The sequence below is a fragment of the Leucoraja erinacea genome, chromosome 25 (assembly GCF_028641065.1).
Source record: "Leucoraja erinacea ecotype New England chromosome 25, Leri_hhj_1, whole genome shotgun sequence".
Lineage (NCBI taxonomy): Eukaryota > Metazoa > Chordata > Chondrichthyes > Rajiformes > Rajidae > Leucoraja > Leucoraja erinaceus.
The window spans coordinates 28,126,286-28,146,245 of NC_073401.1; the positions used below are offsets into that span (position 1 = coordinate 28,126,286).

The 19,960-nt window shown below is 49.7% G+C and overlaps 1 protein-coding gene across 2 annotated transcripts in view; it reads left to right on the forward strand.

Annotated features, from left to right (window-relative positions):
* Window positions 1–17,122, forward strand: part of myo1ha (myosin IHa) — a 43,051-nt gene extending 25,929 nt beyond the window's left edge. Inside the window, exons 18-31 of one of the 2 annotated variants that reach the window (XM_055655374.1) lie at window positions 624–741; window positions 2,005–2,118; window positions 3,125–3,201; window positions 4,149–4,217; window positions 6,490–6,574; window positions 7,683–7,845; window positions 9,420–9,503; window positions 10,267–10,360; window positions 11,082–11,137; window positions 11,639–11,774; window positions 12,901–12,971; window positions 15,227–15,324; window positions 16,132–16,231; window positions 16,715–17,122. In XM_055655374.1, the coding sequence (XP_055511349.1) occupies window positions 624–741; window positions 2,005–2,118; window positions 3,125–3,201; window positions 4,149–4,217; window positions 6,490–6,574; window positions 7,683–7,845; window positions 9,420–9,503; window positions 10,267–10,360; window positions 11,082–11,137; window positions 11,639–11,774; window positions 12,901–12,971; window positions 15,227–15,324; window positions 16,132–16,231; window positions 16,715–16,741 (1,292 nt within the window). In that variant the 3' untranslated portion in view covers window positions 16,742–17,122. Of the gene's footprint in view, window positions 1–623; window positions 742–2,004; window positions 2,119–3,124; window positions 3,202–4,148; window positions 4,218–6,489; window positions 6,575–7,682; window positions 7,846–9,419; window positions 9,504–10,266; window positions 10,361–11,081; window positions 11,138–11,638; window positions 11,775–12,900; window positions 12,972–15,226; window positions 15,325–16,131 lie in introns of both variants that reach the window. The other variant, XM_055655373.1, reaches the window with a different exon arrangement.
* Window positions 17,123–19,960: the final 2,838 nt, after the last annotated feature.

The window sequence follows — 19,960 nt, forward strand, 5'->3', positions numbered from 1 at the left end:
TAATGCTACTCTACAGGCACGAGGGACCATTTACAATTATACCAACCCAATTAACCTACAAACCTGAAGATAGACACAGAATGCTGGAGTAACTCAGCGGGACGGGCAGCATCTCTGGAGAGAAGGTACGGGTGACGTTTCGGGTCTGAAGGTCTCAACCAAAAACGTCACCCATTCCTTCTCTCCTAAGATGTTGACCGTCCCGCTGAGTTACTCCAGCATTTTGGGTCTATGTTCAGTGTAAACCAGCATCTGCAGTTCCTTCCAACACATTTAACCACGGCAGAGTTTCTTGCCCAGTGTGGTAGAACCGAGGACCAGAAGATGTAGTTTTAAGGAGAGGGGGAGATAGATTCTAGGACCCTGTGCTCCTAGGTGGGTGTATGGAACGAGCTGCTGGGGGAGGTCCATGGTTTCCAGAGATGCTGCCTGAATCACTGCGTTACTCCGGCACTTTGTGATTTATTTTGTGAACCGGCATCTGCCGATACTAATTGCTACGGAAACTAATTTATTCTTCTCTTCATTCCACATCCTACCCCCCCCCCCCCCCCCCCCCCCCCCCCCCCCCCCCCCCCCCCCCCCCCTTCCCTCCTCCCTCTTCCCTCTCGCTCCCATCACAGGCAGGTTTGACAACGTGTTGGTCAGACATCAGGTGAAGTATCTCGGCCTCATGGAACACCTGCGTGTGAGGCGGGCAGGATTCGCCTACCGCAGAAAGTTCGACCCCTTCTTGAAAAGGTAACGGCATCAGCCAAGTAAGGCTGTTGAAGGGACTGTTTTAACAATGAAAAGGAAGATGTAGTATAGACGTTGGGAGGTCTTGCTGCAGTTGTGTAGGGCATTGGTGAGGCCGCATTCAGAGTATTGTGTTCAGATCTTGGCACCGTGTTATAGGAAAGATGTGGTCAAGCTGGGAAGGGTACAGAGAAGATTTACAAGGATGTTGCCAGGACTTGATACTTGTTGCCAGGATACGTGTTTAGTTTGGAGGGTACAGACACTCTCCTACTTACACTACAGGCCTCTTACAGAAACTCACACTTACGTAAACTCACACTTCCATAAACTCACACTTGCACAAACTCACACTTGCATAAACTCGCACTACATAAACTCACACTTACATAAACCCACACTTACATAAACTCACACTTACAGAAACTCACACTTACGTAAACTCACTTACGTAAACTCACACTTACATAAACTCACACTTGCATAAACTCACACTTACATAAACTCACACTTGCATAAACTCACACTTGCATAAACTCACACTTGCATAAACTCACACTTGCATAAACTCGCACTACATAAACTCACACTTACACAAACTCACACTTACACAAACTCACACTTACAGAAACTCACACTTACGTAAACTCACTTACGTAAACTCACTTACGTAAACGCACACTTACATAAACTCACACTTGCATAAACTCACACTTACATAAACTCACACTTGCATAAACTCACACTTGCATAAACTCGCACTACATAAACTCACACTTGCATAAACTCACACTTACATAAACTCACACTTGCATAAACTCACACTTGCATAAACTCACACTTGCATAAACTCACACTTGCATAAACTCGCACTTACATAAACTCACACTTACACAAACTCACACTTACATAAACTCACACTTACAGAAACTCACACTTACGTAAACTCACTTACGTAAACTCACACTTACATAAACTCACACTTGCATAAACTCACACTTGCATAAACTCACACTTACATAAACTCACACTTACAGAAACTCACACTTACATAAACTCACACTTATGTAAACTATTCTGCACTCCGTCTCTAGTGCAATCAAGGCTGTTTTTCCCCCACGCTGGTGCAGCGTTAGAGTTGCTGCCTCACGGCTTCAGAGACGCGGGTTCGATCGTGACTAGGGGTGCTGTCCGTAGACGTGACTAAGACTGTGCCACGGGCGGTGACGTGATTCACATCGAGAATTCAATGTTCTTATCCTGCAGGTATAAGATGTTGTGCCCAGACACGTGGCCGAACTGGCACGGACCTGCATCCGAGGGGGTTGAACGACTGGTGAAGCACATTGGCTACAAGCAGGACGAATACAAGATGGGAAAGTAAGATCATAAGATCATTAGATCGCAAGTGACAGGTGCAGAATTAGGCCATTCGGCCCATCAAGTCTACTCTGCCGTCCAGTCATGGCTGATATATCACTCCCTCCTAGCCCCACTCACCTGCCTCCTCCCCGTAACCGTTGTCACCTGCACTAATCAGGAATCTATCTATCTATTTCGGCCTTAAAAATATCCACTGACTTGGCCTCCACAGCCTTCTGTGGCTAAGAAGTCCACAGATTCACCACCCTCTGACTAAAGAAATTCCTCCTCATCTTCGGAAAGGAACGTCCTTTAAATCCGAGGCTGTGCCCTCTGGTCCTAGACTCTCCCACTAGTGGAAACATCTTCTCCACATCCACTCTATCCAAGCCTTTCGCTGTTCCCTATTCACTAAGTGCAACAGACCCTGTGTTTTTTTGTTGTGTGCCAACCAAACGGCGGAAAGACTATGTGGCACAAAGGATGGCACGGTGGCGCAGCGGTAGAGTTTGCTGTCCTACAGCGCCAGAGACCCGGGTTCAATCCTGACTATGGGTGCTGTCTGAACCGAGTTTGTGCGTTCTGCTCATGATCTGTGTGTGTTTTCTCCGGGTGCTCCGGTTTTCTCCCACACTCCAAAGGCATACAGGATTGTAGGTTAATTGGCTTGGTAAAAACTGTAAATTGTGCAGGATAGTGTTAGTGTGCGGGGATCGCTAGTCGGCATGGATTCAATAGACAATAGGTGCAGGAGTAGGCCATTCGGCCCTTTGAGCCAGCACCGCCGTTCAATGTGATCATGGCTGATCATCCCCAGTCAGTATCCCGTTCCTGCCTTCTCCCCATATCCCCTGACTCCGCTATCTTTAAGAGCCCTATCTAGCTCTCTCTTGAAAGCATCCATTGAACCTGCCTCCACCGCCCTCTGAGGCAGAGAATTCCACAGACTCGCCCCTCGTTGGAACGAAGGCGTTGTATCTCTAAACCAAACTAAAAACTAAAATAAACTTATTTTGTTTTTCAGAACAAAGATATTTATTCGATTCCCAAAGACTTTATTTGCCACCGAAGATGCGTATCAAGCCAGCAAGAATGCCTTGGGTGAGAAGACAAACCTGTTCCCGGGATGGCGGGACTGACATATAATGAAAGAATGGATCGACTGGGCTTATATTCACTGGAATTTAGAAGGATGAGAGGTTTACATTTAAACAGCTTAAGGGATTGGACAGGGTAGATGCAGGAAAAGAGTTCCCTATGTTGGAGGAGACCAGAACCAGGGGTCACAGTTCAAGAATAAGGGGTCGGCCATCTTGGACTGAGTTGAGGAAAAACTTTTTCACCCAGAGAGTTGTGAATCTGTGGAATTCTCTGCCTCAGAAGGCAGTGGAGGCCAATTCATTGGGTGTATTCAAGAGAGAGTTAGATGGAGCTCTTAGGGCTAATGGAATTCGAGGGATGTGGGGAGAAAGCAGGAACGGGGTACTGATTGTGGATGATCAGCCATGATCACATTGAATGGCGGTGCTGGCTCGAAGGGCCGAATGGCCTCCTCCTGCACCTATTGTCTATGTTTTTCCATCACTTCGCTATGAAGATCGTTCCTTCAGCTGCTGAGATTTCGACTGAAATTTGCTGCCAAAATCTGTCTGCATTTTCTCCTCTGAGTTGCCTATCAGACATCGTTAATGCTTTATTTTACTAAAATAAATGCTATTACAAATCGTTACCGCTTATTTAGAGTTACAGAGTGATACAGCGTGGAAACAGGCCCTTCAGCCCAACTTGCCCACACTGGCCAACATGTCCCATCTACACGAGTCCCACCTGTTGGTCCATATCCCTCTAAACCTGTCCTATCCACGTACCTGTCCAGCTGTTTCTTAAACGTTGATATAGTCCCAGCCTCAACTACCTCCTCCGGCAGCTTGCTTCATGCAGCCTGTACCCTCTGCGTGAAACAGTTACCCCTCAGATTCCTATTAAAGTGTTGGAACGTTCCTGGGTACCGCTAACTGTGAGGGGTCTTACTGTGCTCTTTCTTTCAGTTGCCAAGTTGCAGGCCAAATATAAAGGCAAACTCCAGAGGGGAGAGTTTCAGAAGCAGAAAAAGGCAGGTAAGAGTGAAATGTCTAAATGCGTTACTCTCCTTCCATTTTGCCTCGGTTGATTCTTATCCAGGAACGTTAGCCCCGGGGGGAAAGCGGCAGGGGAGGGTGAGACCACTACTTAAAGTTAGAGAAGTCAATGTCAATGTTATTATCGCTGAGGTGTAAGCTGCCCAAGCGGAATATGAGGTGCACTGGGATGGGCCTCACTCTGGCAGTGGAGGAGGCCCAGGACAGGAAGCTCAGTGTGGGAACGGGAGGGGGAGTTAAAGTGTTCGGCAACCGGGAGATCGAGTCGGCCCAGGCGGACTGAGCGGAGGTGTTCAGCGGAACGATCGTCGAGCCTGCGCTTGGTCTCACCCCTATACAGGAGTCCACACCTGGAACAGCGGATACGGTAGATGAGGTCGGAGGAGGTGGAGGTGAACACCCTGCCTCGCCTGACAGGACTTGCACTTGCTTAGAGAAAAGTTGGGATGCGTTGAGGAAATGTTTCTTGACTGGCTGTCAATTTGGATAATTCTGGTGCCCTGGATAGGCACAAAATGCTGGAGTAACTCAGCGGGACAGGCAACATCTCTGGAGAGAAGGAATGGGTGACGTTTCGTGGGTCGAGACACTTCTTCATTCTGGTGCCCTGTTGGTTCTAGGCATGCTAGACTGCCAATGGCAGGGATCTGGAGGTGATATATTGATCCATGCATCTGGAGGTGATACATTTCATAGCAAAAGGATTTGAGTATAGGAGCAGGGAGGTTCTACTGCAGTTGTACAGGGTCTTGGTGAGACCACACCTGGAGTATTGCGTACAGTTTTGGTCTCCAAATCTGAGGAAGGACATTATTGCCATAGAGGGAGTGCAGAGAAGGTTCACCAGACTGATTCCTGGGATGTCAGGACTGTCTTATGAAGAAAGACTGGATAGACTTGGTTTATACTCTCTAGAATTTAGGAGATTGAGAGGGGATCTTATAGAAACTTACAAATTCTTAAGGGGTTGGACAGGCTAGATGCAGGAAGATTGTTCCCGATGTTGGGGAAGTCCAGAACAAGGGTTCACAGCTTAAGGATAAGGGGGAAATCCTTTAAAACTGAGATGAGAAGAACTTTTTTCACACAGAGAGTGGTGAATCTCTGGAACTCTCTGTCACAGAAGGTAGTCGAGGCCAGTTCATTGGCTATATTTAAGAGGGAGTTAGATGTGGCCCTTGTGGCTAAGGGGATCAGAAGGTATGGAGAGAAGGCAGGTACAGGATACCGAGTTGGATGATCAGCCATGATCATATTGAATGGGGGTGCAGGCTCGAAGGGCCGAATGGCCTACTCCTGCACCTATTTTCTATGTTTCTATCCAACAAACGTTAGCAACACAAATTAAAACATTAACTGTTATATTTGATTCTGATCCCAGATCACTTGGCATTGTTCCATTAGTTTAGTTTAGTTTAGTTTAGAGATTTTTTTTAAATTTCAAAATGTACATTATTCGAAAAATAAATATATAAGATACATGATCCTCACCAAACTCCATCCGACATTCTCGGAGGCTGTACACACATTCCAACAATTCCACAATTTTATCCCCGACCCTTGCCACTCATGTGACCCACTGCCGTGGAATCCCTTCCCTTATTTCTGAGGGGCTTCTCCACCACACTCTGCCCCCCCCCCCCCCCCCCAGTGGCCGGCAGTGGAAGGACCCTAGACAGTGGTCCTCCCCCGCAGAGTCTTGCCGTTGGTTGCACCGAGCTTCAGTGCGTACGTCTGCACGTACTCCTGCAGTCTGGAGCGGGCCAGTCGGCAACATTCCCCGACGGACAACTCGATCCGCTGGGTGGTCAACAACGCTCGGGCAGTCCAAAGAGCGTCTTTCACCGAGCTGATGACCTTCCAGCAGCATCTTGACGTCAGTCTCTGAATGCGTCCCTGGGAACACTCGGAGATACAGCGCGGAAACAGGCCCTTCGGCCCGCGCCGACCAGCGATCCCCGCACACTAACACTATCCTACATACACCAGGGACAAGTTGCATTTACACCAAGCCAATTAACCTACAAACCTGTACGAATTTGGAGTGTGGGGGAACCCGAAGATCTCGGAGAAAACCCACACGGGTCGCGGGGAAAACGTGCACACTCCGTACAGACAGCACCCGTCGTCAGGATCGAACCCGGGTCTCTGGCGCGGTGAGGCAGCAACTCTAGCGCTGCGCCACCATGCCACATAAGTTGGGAGAATATTCCCGAGAGGGACTAATCGTGTATTTGTTATTTTCCTGCAGCAATCAAGATCGAGACTTGTTGGAGAGGAATCCAAGCAAGGCAGGATGCGGGGAAGAGAGCATGGGCTGTGAAAGTCATCAAAAAGTACGTCGCCTTATCCTTAAATCCTTAAATCTCCCGAATAAAAGGAAGGTGGACACAAAATGCAGGAGTAACTCAGCGGGACAGGCAGCATCTCTGGAGAGACGTTTCTGATCAAGACCCTTCGTCAGCCCATTCCTTCTCTCCAGAGATGCTGCCTGTCCCGCTAAGTTACTCCAGCTTTTTGTATCTATCTTCGAGCTATATCCAACTCTCTCTTGAAAACATCCAGTGAATCGGCCTCCACTGCCTTCTGTGGCAGAGAATTCCACAGATTCGCAACTCTCTGGATGAAAAAGGTTTTCCTCATCTCAGTCCTAAATGGTCGACCCCTTATTCTTAAACTGTGACCCCCTCCCCCCCCTGGTTCTGGATTCTACCTTTTTAGAAAAGTAGACCACAGAAATTCTAATTGGTAACTATTTGTTAGATATGTGGGAGAGAGATTTTCAAGATAACAAGCGGAGGCTGAGAGATAACTGGGGAAAGGCAAATATGAAAGGTTACAGAGACATTGATCAATGATGACCTATTTCAAAAATGTAGAATTCACAAAAAACCATTGTGCCATAAGAATATAAAATGCTGTAGTTACTGTGAATCGTGGAAACACTTTAGGTTCTCTCAGAGTGTTTCCCGTTGCGGACTGCCAAGGCCTTCGATTAACCAGCTTGGGGCGGCATAGTATCGCAACGGTCGAGTTGCTGCCTCACAGCGCCAGATCCACGGGTTCGATCCCATTTCCGGGTGCTTCTCTGCACGGAATTTGTACGCCTGCGTGGGTTTTTTTTCCGGGATCTCCGTTTTCCTCCCCCACTCCAAAGACGTGCAGGTTTGTAGGTTAATTGGCTTGGTGTGTAAGTGTGAACTGTCCCCAGTGTGTGTAGGGCAGCGTTGGGTGTGCGGGGATCGCTGGTCGGCGCGGACTCGGTGGGCCGAAGGGCCTGCCTCCTCGCTGTATCTCTAAACTAAACTAAACGAAACGAAACCGACTTGTTAGGTAGACTCACCACTGACCTACGAGCTGTTTTATTTTGTGTTTGAGCCTATCTAAGTGAAGTACAAGTGAAGCAGAAAGTTCCCTCCCACAACTCGTATCTTGTTTTTGCAGATTTATTAAAGGCTTCATGCTGAGAAACCAGCCAGTCTGTCCGGAAAATAAAGAATACTTGGCCTTCGCTCGATATAACTACCTGATGAACCTCAGGAAAAAGCTGCCAAAGAATGTTCTGGATAAAAAATCATGGCTCAAGCCTCCTGCCTTTATGGCCACGGTAAGCTGCAGGCCTCGAGGCAGAGGTTCTCCACCCATTGCTTCACCTCAATTAATAGAGGGATAATTCCCATGGGAACAATGGAATTGCTCTACCGGGAGCCAGCATGGAGCACGATGGGCCGAGTGGCCTAATACATGGCCGACAAACAGCCTGCGATGAAAAGGAACCGCAGATGCTGGTTAATACCAAAGATAGTCGAAATGTGCTGGAGTAACACGGACTTGATTAGTACGGGTGTTAGGGGTTACGGGGAGAGGGCAGGAGAATGGGGTTAGGAGAGAGAGATGGATCAGCCATGATTGAATGGCGGAGTAGACTTGATGGGCCAAATGGCCTAATTCTGCTCCTATCACTTACAACTCAACGGGGTCAGGCAGTATCTCAGTATCTATATTATTGCCATAGAGGGAGTGCAGAGAAGGTTCACCAGACTGATTCCTGGGATGTCAGGACTGTCTTATGAAGAAAGACTGGATAGACTTGGTTTATACTCTCTAGAGTTTAGGAGATTGAGAGGGGATCTTATAGAAACTTACAAAATTCTTAAGGGGTTGGACAGGCTAGATGCAGGAAGATTGTTTCCGATGTTGGGGAAGTCCAGGACAAGGGGTCACAGCTTAAGGATAAGGGGGAAATCCTTTAAAACCGAGATGAGGAGAACTTTTTTCACACAGAGAGTGGTGAATCTCTGGAACTCTCTGCCACAGCGGGTAGTTGAGGCCAGTTCATTGGCTATATTTAAGAGGGAGTTAGATGTGGCCCTTATGGCCAAGGGGATCAGAGGGTATGGAGAAAAGGCAGGTACGGGATACTGAGTTGGATGATCAGCCATGATCATATTAAATGGCGGTGCAGGCTCGAAGGGCCGAATGGCCTACTCCTGCACCTAATTTCTATGTTTCTATGTTTCTGGAGAAAATGGATAGGTGGCGTTTTGGATCGAGTCTGAAGAAAGGACCAGACCCGAAATATCACCCTTCTATTTTTTCCAAAGACGCTGCCTGGAGAGTTGCTGCCTCACGGGGCCAGAGATCCGGGTTCGATCCCGACTACAGGTGCTGTCTGTACGGAGTTTGCACGTTCTCCTCGTGACCGTGTGGGTTTTCTCCAAGTGCTCCGCTTTCCTCCCACACTCCAAAGACGTACAGGTTTGTAGGTTAATTGGCTTTGGTAAAATTGTAAATTGTCCCTAGTGTGTGTGTGTGTAGGATAGTGCTAGAGTACGGGGCAGTCGCTGGTCGGCACGGATACGGTGGGCCGAAGGGCCTGTTGCCGCGCTGTATCTCTAAAGCCTAAAGATTGAAGGGAAGAGTGGGATTTGCCTCCTAGTGGTTGGCTGAAGAATTACAAGGGGACAGTGAAGCCTTCTAGACCGAGACAACAGAGTGATATGAGCAGAATTAGGCCGTTCGGCCCATCAAGTCAACTCCGCCATTCAATCATGCTTGATTTATCTCTCCCACCTAACGCCATTCTCCTGCCTTGTCCCTATAACCCCTGACACCCCGGCAACAGACAAAGGCAGGCCATTGCCTTGATGATAACTCACGCTTGTCATTTTGTTTCTACAGACCTCAGAACTACTAAGGAAGCTGCAAATGCGAACCTTAGTTCGAAAATACTGCAGGGGGATCTCAGCCCAGAGAAAACTGCAGGTGATTATTGCCACGTGTACATTGGAAAGTTATTTTTGTTTAACTGAAAATAATTGCCTCAATTATTTACAATAATATGTGCAATATGAAATAAATCACCATAATACGTCAAATAAATACTCTTCAATACACTGTGTCCCACCCCCTCCCCGACATCAGTCTGAAGCAAAGATACTAGAGGAGCCTCCTCTAGGATCTTTTATGCCTTCAGTCTGAAGAAGGGTCTCGACCCGAAACGTTGCCTATTTCCTTCGCTCCATAGATGCTGCCTCAACCACTGAGTTTCTCCAGCATTTTTATCTACCTTCGATTTTCCAGCATCTGCAGTTCCTTCTTAAACAGAGGAGCCTCCTCTGGCATCTTTGGTCTTAAGAAGGATCTCAACCCGAAATGTCGCCAATTCCTTCGCTCCATAGATGCTGCCTCACTCGCTGAGTTACTCCAGCATTTTAGAAACATAGAAAATAGGTACAGGAGGCCATTCGGCCCTTCGAGCCAGCACCACCATTCATTGTGATCATGGCTGATCATCCCCTATCAATAACCCGTGCCTGCCTTCTCCCCATATCCCTTGACTCCACTAGCCCCTAGAGCTCTAATCTAACTCTCTCTTAAATCCATCCGGTGATTTGGCCTCCACTGCCCTACGTGGCAGGGAATTCCACAAATTCACAACTCTCTGGGTGAAAAAGTGCCGGCCTCAGCATTACATCCCCATTTTTGTAGGCAAGCTCTCTGGAAATAAATGCCACTGTTTCATCAGATGCAGCAGAAGGTTGTGGCTAGCACGCTGTTCAAGGGGAAGAAGGATGGCTATCTACAGAGTGTGACCAAGCCCTTCAGTGACAGTCGACTGCGTAAGTATAGCACTCGCGATGCACACTGAAACAGCCACTAAATCCACCGTCTCTCTCTCTCTCCCAGTGCCCACCCTTCCACTCCGTGCAAGTAGGCCCGGCTCATTCACCGTAGTCTCCGGCAGCACCGGTAACCCGCCCAAAGGCTCGTCGGCCGGTCGGCCTAACCGGGGAGGGAACAGCCGGACGCGAGGAGCAAGGGCCGGCGGTGGGAGGGTGAAACACCGGGGGGTAATAATGCCTCCAGCTGCAGGCTTCAAGGTCGGCTGCAGGGGGCGCCCTTGGAATTCGGCCAATGGCGCCAAAACACGGCGGCGCCCGCACGTATGATGGGCGGTCACGGTGGCGCAGCGGTAGAGTTGCTGCCTTACAGTGCTTGCAGCGCCAGAGACCCGGGTTCGATCCTGACTACGGGTGCTGTCTGTACGAATGTTTGCATGTTCTCCCCGTGACCCGCGTGGGTTTTCTCCGGGTGCTCCGGTTTCCTCCCACTCTCCAAAGACGTCAAGGTCTGTAGGTCAATTGGCCTCGGTAAAAAATTGTAAATTGTCCCGCGTGCGGGGATCGCTGGTCGGCACGGACTCGGTGGGCCGAATGGCCTGTCTCCTCGCTGTATCTCTAAACTAAACTATAAAGAATTTCAGTGTGCAGTTGCAGACGTGACAAATAACGCTCCATTGATCCATTAACTATTGATTGTGGCATCTTCTCTGGCCCACAGGTGAGGAGGACATCAACCCCAAGGCTCTGCAGCTCATTCGTAACGAGAGAATTAAGGTGGGTCTCCTCACATCTACCTGCTGCCTCGTGGCGCCGGAGACCCGGGTTCGATCCTGACCACGGGCGCTGCCTGTACCGAGTTTGCACGTTCTCCCCGTGGGGTTTCTCCAAGATCTCCTGCTTCCTCCAACACTCCAAAGACGTGCGGGTTTGTCGGCCAGTTGGTTTGATTAGGGCGGTGGAGGCCGGTTCTCTGGATGCTTTCAAGAAAGAGCTAGATAGGGGATATGGGGAGAAGACAAAAAACGGGGTACTGATTGGGGTTGATCAGCCATGATCACATTGAATGGCGGTGCTGGCTCAAAGGGCCAAATGGCCTCCTCCTGCACCTATTGTCTATTGTTTTGGTATAAAGGTAAATTGTCCCGAGTGTGTGTATGTCGGACAGTGTTGGTGTGCGGGGGGGATCGGTGGTCGGCAGGGACTCGGTGGGCTGAAGGGCCTGTTTCCGTGCTGTATCTCTAAACTAAACTCAAACCTACCCTCTTTCGTTTTCAGTACGGTGTTCCCGTAATTAAATATAACCGAAATGGCTTCAAACCCAGGCCGAGACAACTGCTCCTGATGCAGAACAAAGCCTACATCGTTGAAGAGGAAAAACTCAAGCAGAAGATCGAATACTCGACCCTCAAAGGTAATGGACTCCGATCAACACGGTCATCAAACCATCATGGGCCACTGTGGATCCACCCTCCCTGAGGTCATTTGTTGCCTGCCATGTTTTGTTCTGGCCCTTGCTCACCTCCAGTTTATTCCCCCCCACCCTTCCCCCCCACCCCGCCTCCGAGATCTCCGGTTTCCTCCAAAACTCCAAAGATGCGCAGGTTTGTAGGTTAATTGGTTTGGTATAACTGTATAAACGTAAAATTGTCCCTTGTGTGTGTGTGTGTAGAATAGTGTTAGTGTGCGGGGATCTCTGGTCGGTGCAGACTCGGTGGGCCTGTTTCCGCGCTGTATCTCTAAACTAAATCAAACCTCTGCTTTAAAAAGACCCGATGGACCGAATGGCCTCATGCGGCTCCTATGTCATGGTCTGATGGTGAATCATAGGCATCATAAGTGATAGGAGCAGGATTAAGAATGGGTCGACTGGGCTTGTGTATTCACTGGGCTTTAGAAGGATGAGAGGGAATTTTACCAAAACATATAAAAAATTCTTAATGGATTGGACAGGCTAGATGCAGGAGACATGTTCCCCACGTTGGGGGGAGTCCAGAACCAGGGGTCACACAGTTTAAGAATTAGGACATTTAGGACTGAGATGAGGAAAACCCTTTTCACCCAGAGAGTTGTGAATCTGTGGAATTCCCTGCCGCAGAAGGCAGTGGAGGCCAATTCACTGGAAGAGCTCTTCGGACTAAGTGAATCTATCTGAGTTCTTAAGGCTAACGGAATCAAGGGGTATGGGGAGAAAGCAGGAACGGGGTACTGATTTAGGATGATCAGCCATGATCATATTGAATGGCGGTGCTGGTTCAAAGGGCCGAATGGCCTCCTCCAGCACCTATTTTCTATGTTAATTAGGCCATTCGGCCCATCATGTCTACACCGCCATTCAATCATGGCTGATCGATCTCTCCCTCCTAACCCCATTCTCCTGCCTTCTCCCCGTAACCCCCGGCAACCCGTGGTATCGATGTGGGGGTCATTTGTTTTGTGCTTGTTGTATGTATGCTGCAAGGTGCAGTTATAGACTGTGGACCTCACTAACAGCTGACTGTCTGTGTGTGTGTGTGTCTCTCTCTCTCTGCCTCGTTTAGGTGTCTCCGTCAGTAATCTGAGCGATGGCGTCTTTGTTATCCACGTGCCCTGTGAAAACAACAAGCAGAAAGTAACGAATGCGTTGTTATCTCTTTCCGTCTCACGGTGGGGAATGGTTGGGGGTGGGTGACGATGTGCAGCAGCTGGTTGAGTTAACGAGACCCCTGCCCGTTACAAGCCCACCCATTGAATTGATCCGGGGGGGGTACAGGCCCTTCAGCCCACGCCGACCAGCGATCACCAACATGGTTCCATACTATCCCACTCCCGACACACTTGGGGCGATTAACGAAGGGCCAATTAACCTGCTACCCCTCCTGTTCAGTTTTCAGTTTATATAACCATGTAACAATTACTGCACGGAAACAGGCCGTGTCGGCCCTTCTAGTCCGTGCCGAACACTTACTCTCACCTAGTCCCATCCACCTGCACTCAGACCATAACCCTCCATTCCTTTCCCGTCCATATACCTATCCAATTTATTCTTAAACGATAAAAACGAACCTGCCTCCACCACTTCCACTGGAAGCTCATTCCACACAGCTACCACTCTCTGAGTAAAAAAGTTCCCCCTCATGTTACCCTTAATTCCCAAATCATGTCCTCTTGTTTGCATCTTCCCTACTCTCAATGGAAAAAGCTTGTCCACGTCAACTATGTCTATCCCTCTCATCATTTTAAAGACCTCTATCAAGCCCCCCCTTTAGTTTGGGTATACAGCATGGAAACAGGCCCTTCAGCCCACCGAGTCCATGCTGACCAGCGATCACCCCGTACGCTGGCCATATATCCCACACACTAGGGACAATTTTTCCAAATTGGGATGGCACGTTGCCTCAGCGGTAGAGTTGCTGCCTCACAGCGCTTGCAGCACTGGGTTCGATCCCGACTACGGGTGCTGCCCGTACGGAGTTTGCACGCTCTCCCCGCGACCACGTGGGATTTCTCCCAGATCTTCAGTTTCCTCCCACGCTCCAAAGACGTGCAGGTTTGTAGGTTAATTGGCTTGGTGTAAATGTAAATTGTCCCCAGTGTGTGTGTATGTGTGTGGGATAGTTAGTGTGCGGGGATCGCTGGTCGGTGCGGACTCGATGGGCCGAAGGGTCTGTTTCCGCGCTGTATCTCTAAAACTTAAAACTAAAACCCACGCAGGTCACGGGGAGAACGTACAAACTCCGTACAGACGGCACCCGTAGTCAGTGTGGAACCCGGGTCCCTGGCGCTGTGAGGCAGCAACTCTACCGCTGCGCCATCGTGCCGCCCCTAGTTCTATGTTACCCCACTTTTTCATCCACTCCCTGCACACGAGGAGAAGGCTGGTCCTTAATTTATGCTGCTGGCCTTGCCGAGGCAACGTGTAGTGCAGGTGGTGTAAATATGTTGAGGAGTGTGTGTGGGGTCTGACCAGTGGTGCACGGTCTGTGGGGTGTATAGATCTTCAATGTATGGGCCGTGTGGGGCTGGGTCCGTCCTGGGGGCGGAGTCGGAGTTGGATTGACGGGAGGTTGGTCTGGGAGGGGGGGGATGCTCCTCAAACTGCGGAGCATCCTGGACAATACAGACTGTATCATGTGACCTCCATGACACACTGGTCAACCTGAGGAGCACAGACTGGTTCCACCAAGATGCAGGACGGAATGCCACAGGATGTACAACCCCTCCCCCTTCTGTCGTGGGGTAGACTGAGACTGAGTCTACCACCGACCCCCCCCCCCCCCCCCCCCCCCCCCCCCCCCCCCCCCCAATCTTTCCACTCGCCACTTTCACGTTTCACGTATCTTAGTTGTTGTGATTTTATGACCAATGACAGATCACATTTCGGGTCGGGACCCTTCTTCACACCTCCCTATGACAACAGACAATAGGTGCAGGAGTAGGCCATTCGGCCCTTCGAGCCAGCACCGCCATTCAATGTGATCATGGCTGTGATCATCCCCAACCAGTACCCCATTCCTGCCTTCTCCCCATATCCCCTGACTCCGCTATCTTTAAGAGCCCTATCCAGCTCTCTCTTGAAAGCATCCAGAGAACCCGCCTCCACCGCCCTCTGTGGCAGAGAATTCCACAGACTCACCACTCTCTGTGAGAAAAAGTGTTTCCTCGTCTCCGTTCTAAATGGCTTACCTCCTTATTCTTAAACTTAAACTGTGTGTGGCCCCTGGTCCTGGACTCCCCCCGACATCGAGAACATGTTTCCTGCCTGTAGCGTGTCCAACCCCTTAACAATCTTACATGTTTCAATGAGATGCCCTCTCATCCTTCTAATAAGGGTGGGGTGAACACTGCTTCCTGGTACCACGCTGACTGTCTCTCTCGTACACGCAGGGCGACGTTATTCTACAGTGCGACCATGTCTTTGAGACGGTGACAAAACTCTGCACGATGGCCAGCAAACAGAACAGTTTCAATATCGTGCAAGGAAGGTGAGCAAAGTGCGGTGGCCCACACAACCCAGCAGGGGGGGCCACCGAGTTAATAGTGACAGAAAGGAGATGGGACAGAAGGAACTGCAGATGCTGGCTTACAAATAAAGACACAGAGTCCTGGAGGAACTCAGCGGGTCGGGCAGCATCTATGGAGCAAAGGAATAGGTGACGTTTGCCAGGCTTTATCCTGCATCTCCTTCCCTTTCCAGTGTTCTTCCACCCACCACCTTCTCCCCCCCCTCCCCCCCACCGCTGAGTTACCCCAGCTAGTGATAGGTGGATACAGTTGAGAGCATGGAAACAGACCCTTCAGCCCATCAAGTCCATGCCCACCATCGATCATCCATTGACGCTATTTCTATCTTACACACCCCCTACACACTAGGGACAATTAACCTACACACAAACCCACGCAGACACAGGGAGAACATGCAAACTCCGCACGGACAGCAGCCAAGATCAGGATTGAATCTAACGTGTGGGGAACGGATGAAAGAGTGGGTTAACATGTGAAGGGTCGGTTGACTGTGGGCTGTAACAGTCCATACACTGTAAACGGCTTGTGTATTGTCTCCCCGCTGCCTGGTCAGCAAGCTTTTCACTGTACCTCGGCACATGTGGCAATGAGCTAAACTGAACCAAAGGGCCTGTTTCAATGCTATATATATATATATATTTTGGGGGAGGGCGTGCAAACTCCACCCACACAGGCAGCGCCCGATGTCAGGGTGGAACCGGGGTCGCTGGCTCGACCCGCTGTGGTGCTTCGATGGTGTATTCCGTTTGTCCGTTCTCCCGTTTCAGCCTGAAGTTCACGATCGAACCGGGGAAGGAAGGTATCGTCGACTTCACATCAGGCCACGAGTCGCAGGTGTTCAAGGGGAAGAATGGACATCTGATGGTGGTAAGTCCGGGACACTGGGGGCTGGATCACGCCGCCCGCCACACCCCATTGGCAGCAGTTTTACGCCCCACATCTGAGGAGGGGATTTCTTTAGCCAGTGGGTGGTGAATCTGTGGAGCTCATTGCCACAGACGGCTGTGGAGGGCAAGTCGGTGGATATTTTTTAAGGTAGAGATAGATAGATATTGGATTAGTACGGGTGTCAGGGGTTAAGGGGAGAAGGCAGTAGAATGGGGTTAGGAGGGAGAGATAGATCAGCCATGATTGAAACTAGACAAAAATGCTGGAGAAACTCAGCGGTGAGGCAGCATCTATGGAGCGAAGGAATAGGTGACGTTTCGGGTCGAGACTCTTCGTGCATGATTGAATGGCGGAGTAGACTTGATGGGCCGAATGGCCTAATTCTACTCCTATCACTTGTGATGTTATGAACTCATTCGGACGGAGATACTGTAACGGCTTTTCCTCCTTGTCCTTCCACAGATGACTCCAAGGGTAAAGTCTCGATAGCCTTCGCTGGCGTTCGTTATCTTCTGTTTCGAAATTCCACGGGCAATATAGATTTGCTGCAAGTCTCGAAGGCGGTCCTCGCTTCCCCCCCCCCCCTCTTCACGTCACGCCGCCGTGACCCCTTGCTGGATGTCGTGCGTCATTCACCAGTACGTTGTGTGTTGTGTCCATATCCACAGCCCGCCCATCAACTGCAGCAACAAAGAGGGGCCTGAAATTGAAATGGACAGTTGCTTAGTTCAGAGATACAGCACGGAAACAGGCCCTTCCCGGCCCACCAGGTCCGCGCCGACCAGCGATCACCCCGTGCGAGACAGACAGACAGACACACACACACACACACACACACACACACACACACACACACACACACACACACACACACACACACACACACACACACACACACACGAATGACAATTTACCACACACACCACAGCCAACTAGCCTACACACCACACACACACACACAGGAAACCGGAGCACACGGAGGAACACACACACACAGACAGACACACACACACACACACACACACACACACACCACACACACACACACACCGGACACACACACACACACACACACACACACACACACACACACACACACACACACACACACACACACACACACACACACACACACACACACACACACACACACACACACACACACACACACACACACACACACACACACACACACACACAGCACTGAAGGCCAGGATTGAACTCTCGATCTCTGGCGCTGTGAGGCAGCAGCTCTACCCGCTGCGCCACTGTGCCGAACGAACGTGGATTGTAGAATCCCCACCCTAAACGTCCCTCCATCTTAGTCGCACAGCGTGGAAACAGGCCCTTCGGCCCAACATGTCCTATCTACACCAGTCCCACCTGTCCTATCCATGTACCTGCTGAATTGCTTCTCAAACATTGCAATAGTCCCTGCCTCAACTACCTCCTCCGGCAGCTCGTTCCACACACCCACCACCCCGTGTGTGACAGAAACAAAGTGCTGGAGTAACTCAGTGGGACAGGCAGCATCTCGGGAGAGATGGAATGGGTGACGTTTCGGGTCAAGAACCTTCTCCTCGACTTGAAACTTTCCCCCATTCCTTCTCTCCAGAGATGCTGCCTGCCCAGCTAAGTTACTCCAGCACTTTGTGTCTATCTTTGGTGTAAACCAGCATCTGCAGTTCCTTCCTACTGCACCCTTTGTGTGACCATGATCCCAGGGATGGTCGGGTTTAACGTTTGATGAGTGTTTGAAGACGCTGGAGTTTAGGATGAGGGGGTAACTCATTGAAACATCGAATAGTGAAAGGCCTGGATAGAGGGGATGTGGAGAGGATGTTTCCACTAGCGGGAGAGTCTAGGACCAGAGGGCACACTCAGAATTATAGGAGGAATTTCTTTAATCAGAGGGATTTCTTTAGTCAGTGGGTGGTGAATCTGTGGAATACTTTGCCACAGACGGCTGTGCGGAGGCCAAGGCAGTGGATATTTTGAAGGCAGAGATAGATACTCGATTAGTACGAGTGTCAGGGGTTATGGGGGGGAAGGCAGGAGAATGGAGTTAGAAACATAGAAATTAGGTGCAGGAGTAGGCCATTCGGCCCTTCGAGCCTGCACCGCCATTCAATATGATCATGGCTGATCATCCAACTCAGTATACCGTACCTGCCTTCTCTCCATACCCTCTGATCCCCTTAGACAGAAGGGCCAAATCTAACTCCCTCTTAAATATAGCCAATGAACTGGCCTCGACTACCCTCTGCGGCAGAGAGTTCCAGAGATTCACCACTCTCTCTGTGAAAAAAAAAAGTTCTTCTCATCTCGGTTTTAAAGGATTTCCCCCTTATCCTTAAGCTGTGACCCCTTGTCCTGGACTTCCCTAACATCGGGAACAATCTTCCTGCATCTAGCCTGTCCAACCCCTAAAGAATTTTGTACGTTTCTATAAGATCCCCCCTCAATCTTCTAAATTCTAGCGAGTACAAGCCGAGTCTATCCAGTCTTTCTTCATATGAAAGTCCTGACATCCCAGGATTCAGTCTGGTGAACCGTCTCTGCACTCCCTCTATGGCAATAATGTCCTTCCGTCTGAGTTAGGAGGAAGAGATAGATCAGCCATGATTGAATGGCAGAATAGACTTGACGGGCCGAATGGCCTAATTTTGCTCCAATCAAATTCACAAACCTCAAAATTGAATGCGGTTTTTTGAAATGCTGCTACTTCTTGCGTTTGGCGTGCACAGCCTAAAGTTGTAGGACAACTTTGGTCGTTTGGTTGTGCACGGCAGGTTGCATTCGACAAAACAGGGCGGGCCACATGAAGGTTGCAGTCTCCCACCCCTCTCGAACTGCTCATAATTCACCTTTTCTCAACAGCGGGTAAAATCAAATCTCCACCAAGGACGAGCAGTTTAAAGTTGAATCCTCCCTTTAAATTATCTGTCGCCTGTGAGCAAACGTCCAGAATGCGCCGGGGGTGGGGTGTGGAGGGGGGTTGCTGGTGGCAACGCAGGTCACCTCTGGGACCCGTCTGCTCGCTGATCCACCAATTAACAGGAGCGGGGAAGCAGAGACCTTTAACTTGTGTCATCTTCAATGTGTGAAAAATGTGACAAAACTTATTAAATATCGAGGCCGCGGTGCTTTTGTGCTCATCAGTGGAAACATGTACAGGACAATCGCATTGCAAAAATAAACTCATGCTTTCTACAACCATCTGTGTGAGCAGAATTATTCCCGTTCAAAGGTTTTCTCCGGCAGCTCCGGTTTCCTCCCACTCTCCAAAGACATACAGTTTTGTAGGTTGACACAAAACGCTGGAGTAACTCAGCGGGTCAGGCAGAGTCTCTGGAGAGAAGGAATGGGTGACGTTTCGGGTCAAGACCCTTCTTCAGAGGGTCCCGACCCGAAATGTCACCTATTCCTTCTCTCCAGAGATGCTGCCTGTTTCCCCGCTGAGTTACTCCAGCGTTTTGTGTCGATCTTCGGTTTAAACCAGCAACTGCAGTTCCTTCCCACACATGGCTTCGGAAAGAATAGTAAATTGTCCCTGGTGTGTGCTGTAGGTGATCTGTGGTTGGCATGGACTTGGTGGACCGAAGGGCCTTGTAAATCTAAACTGGTCACATTATAGATACAGCATGGAAACAGGCCCTTCAGCCCACCGAGTCCATGCCGACCATCGATCACCCGTTCACACTAGTT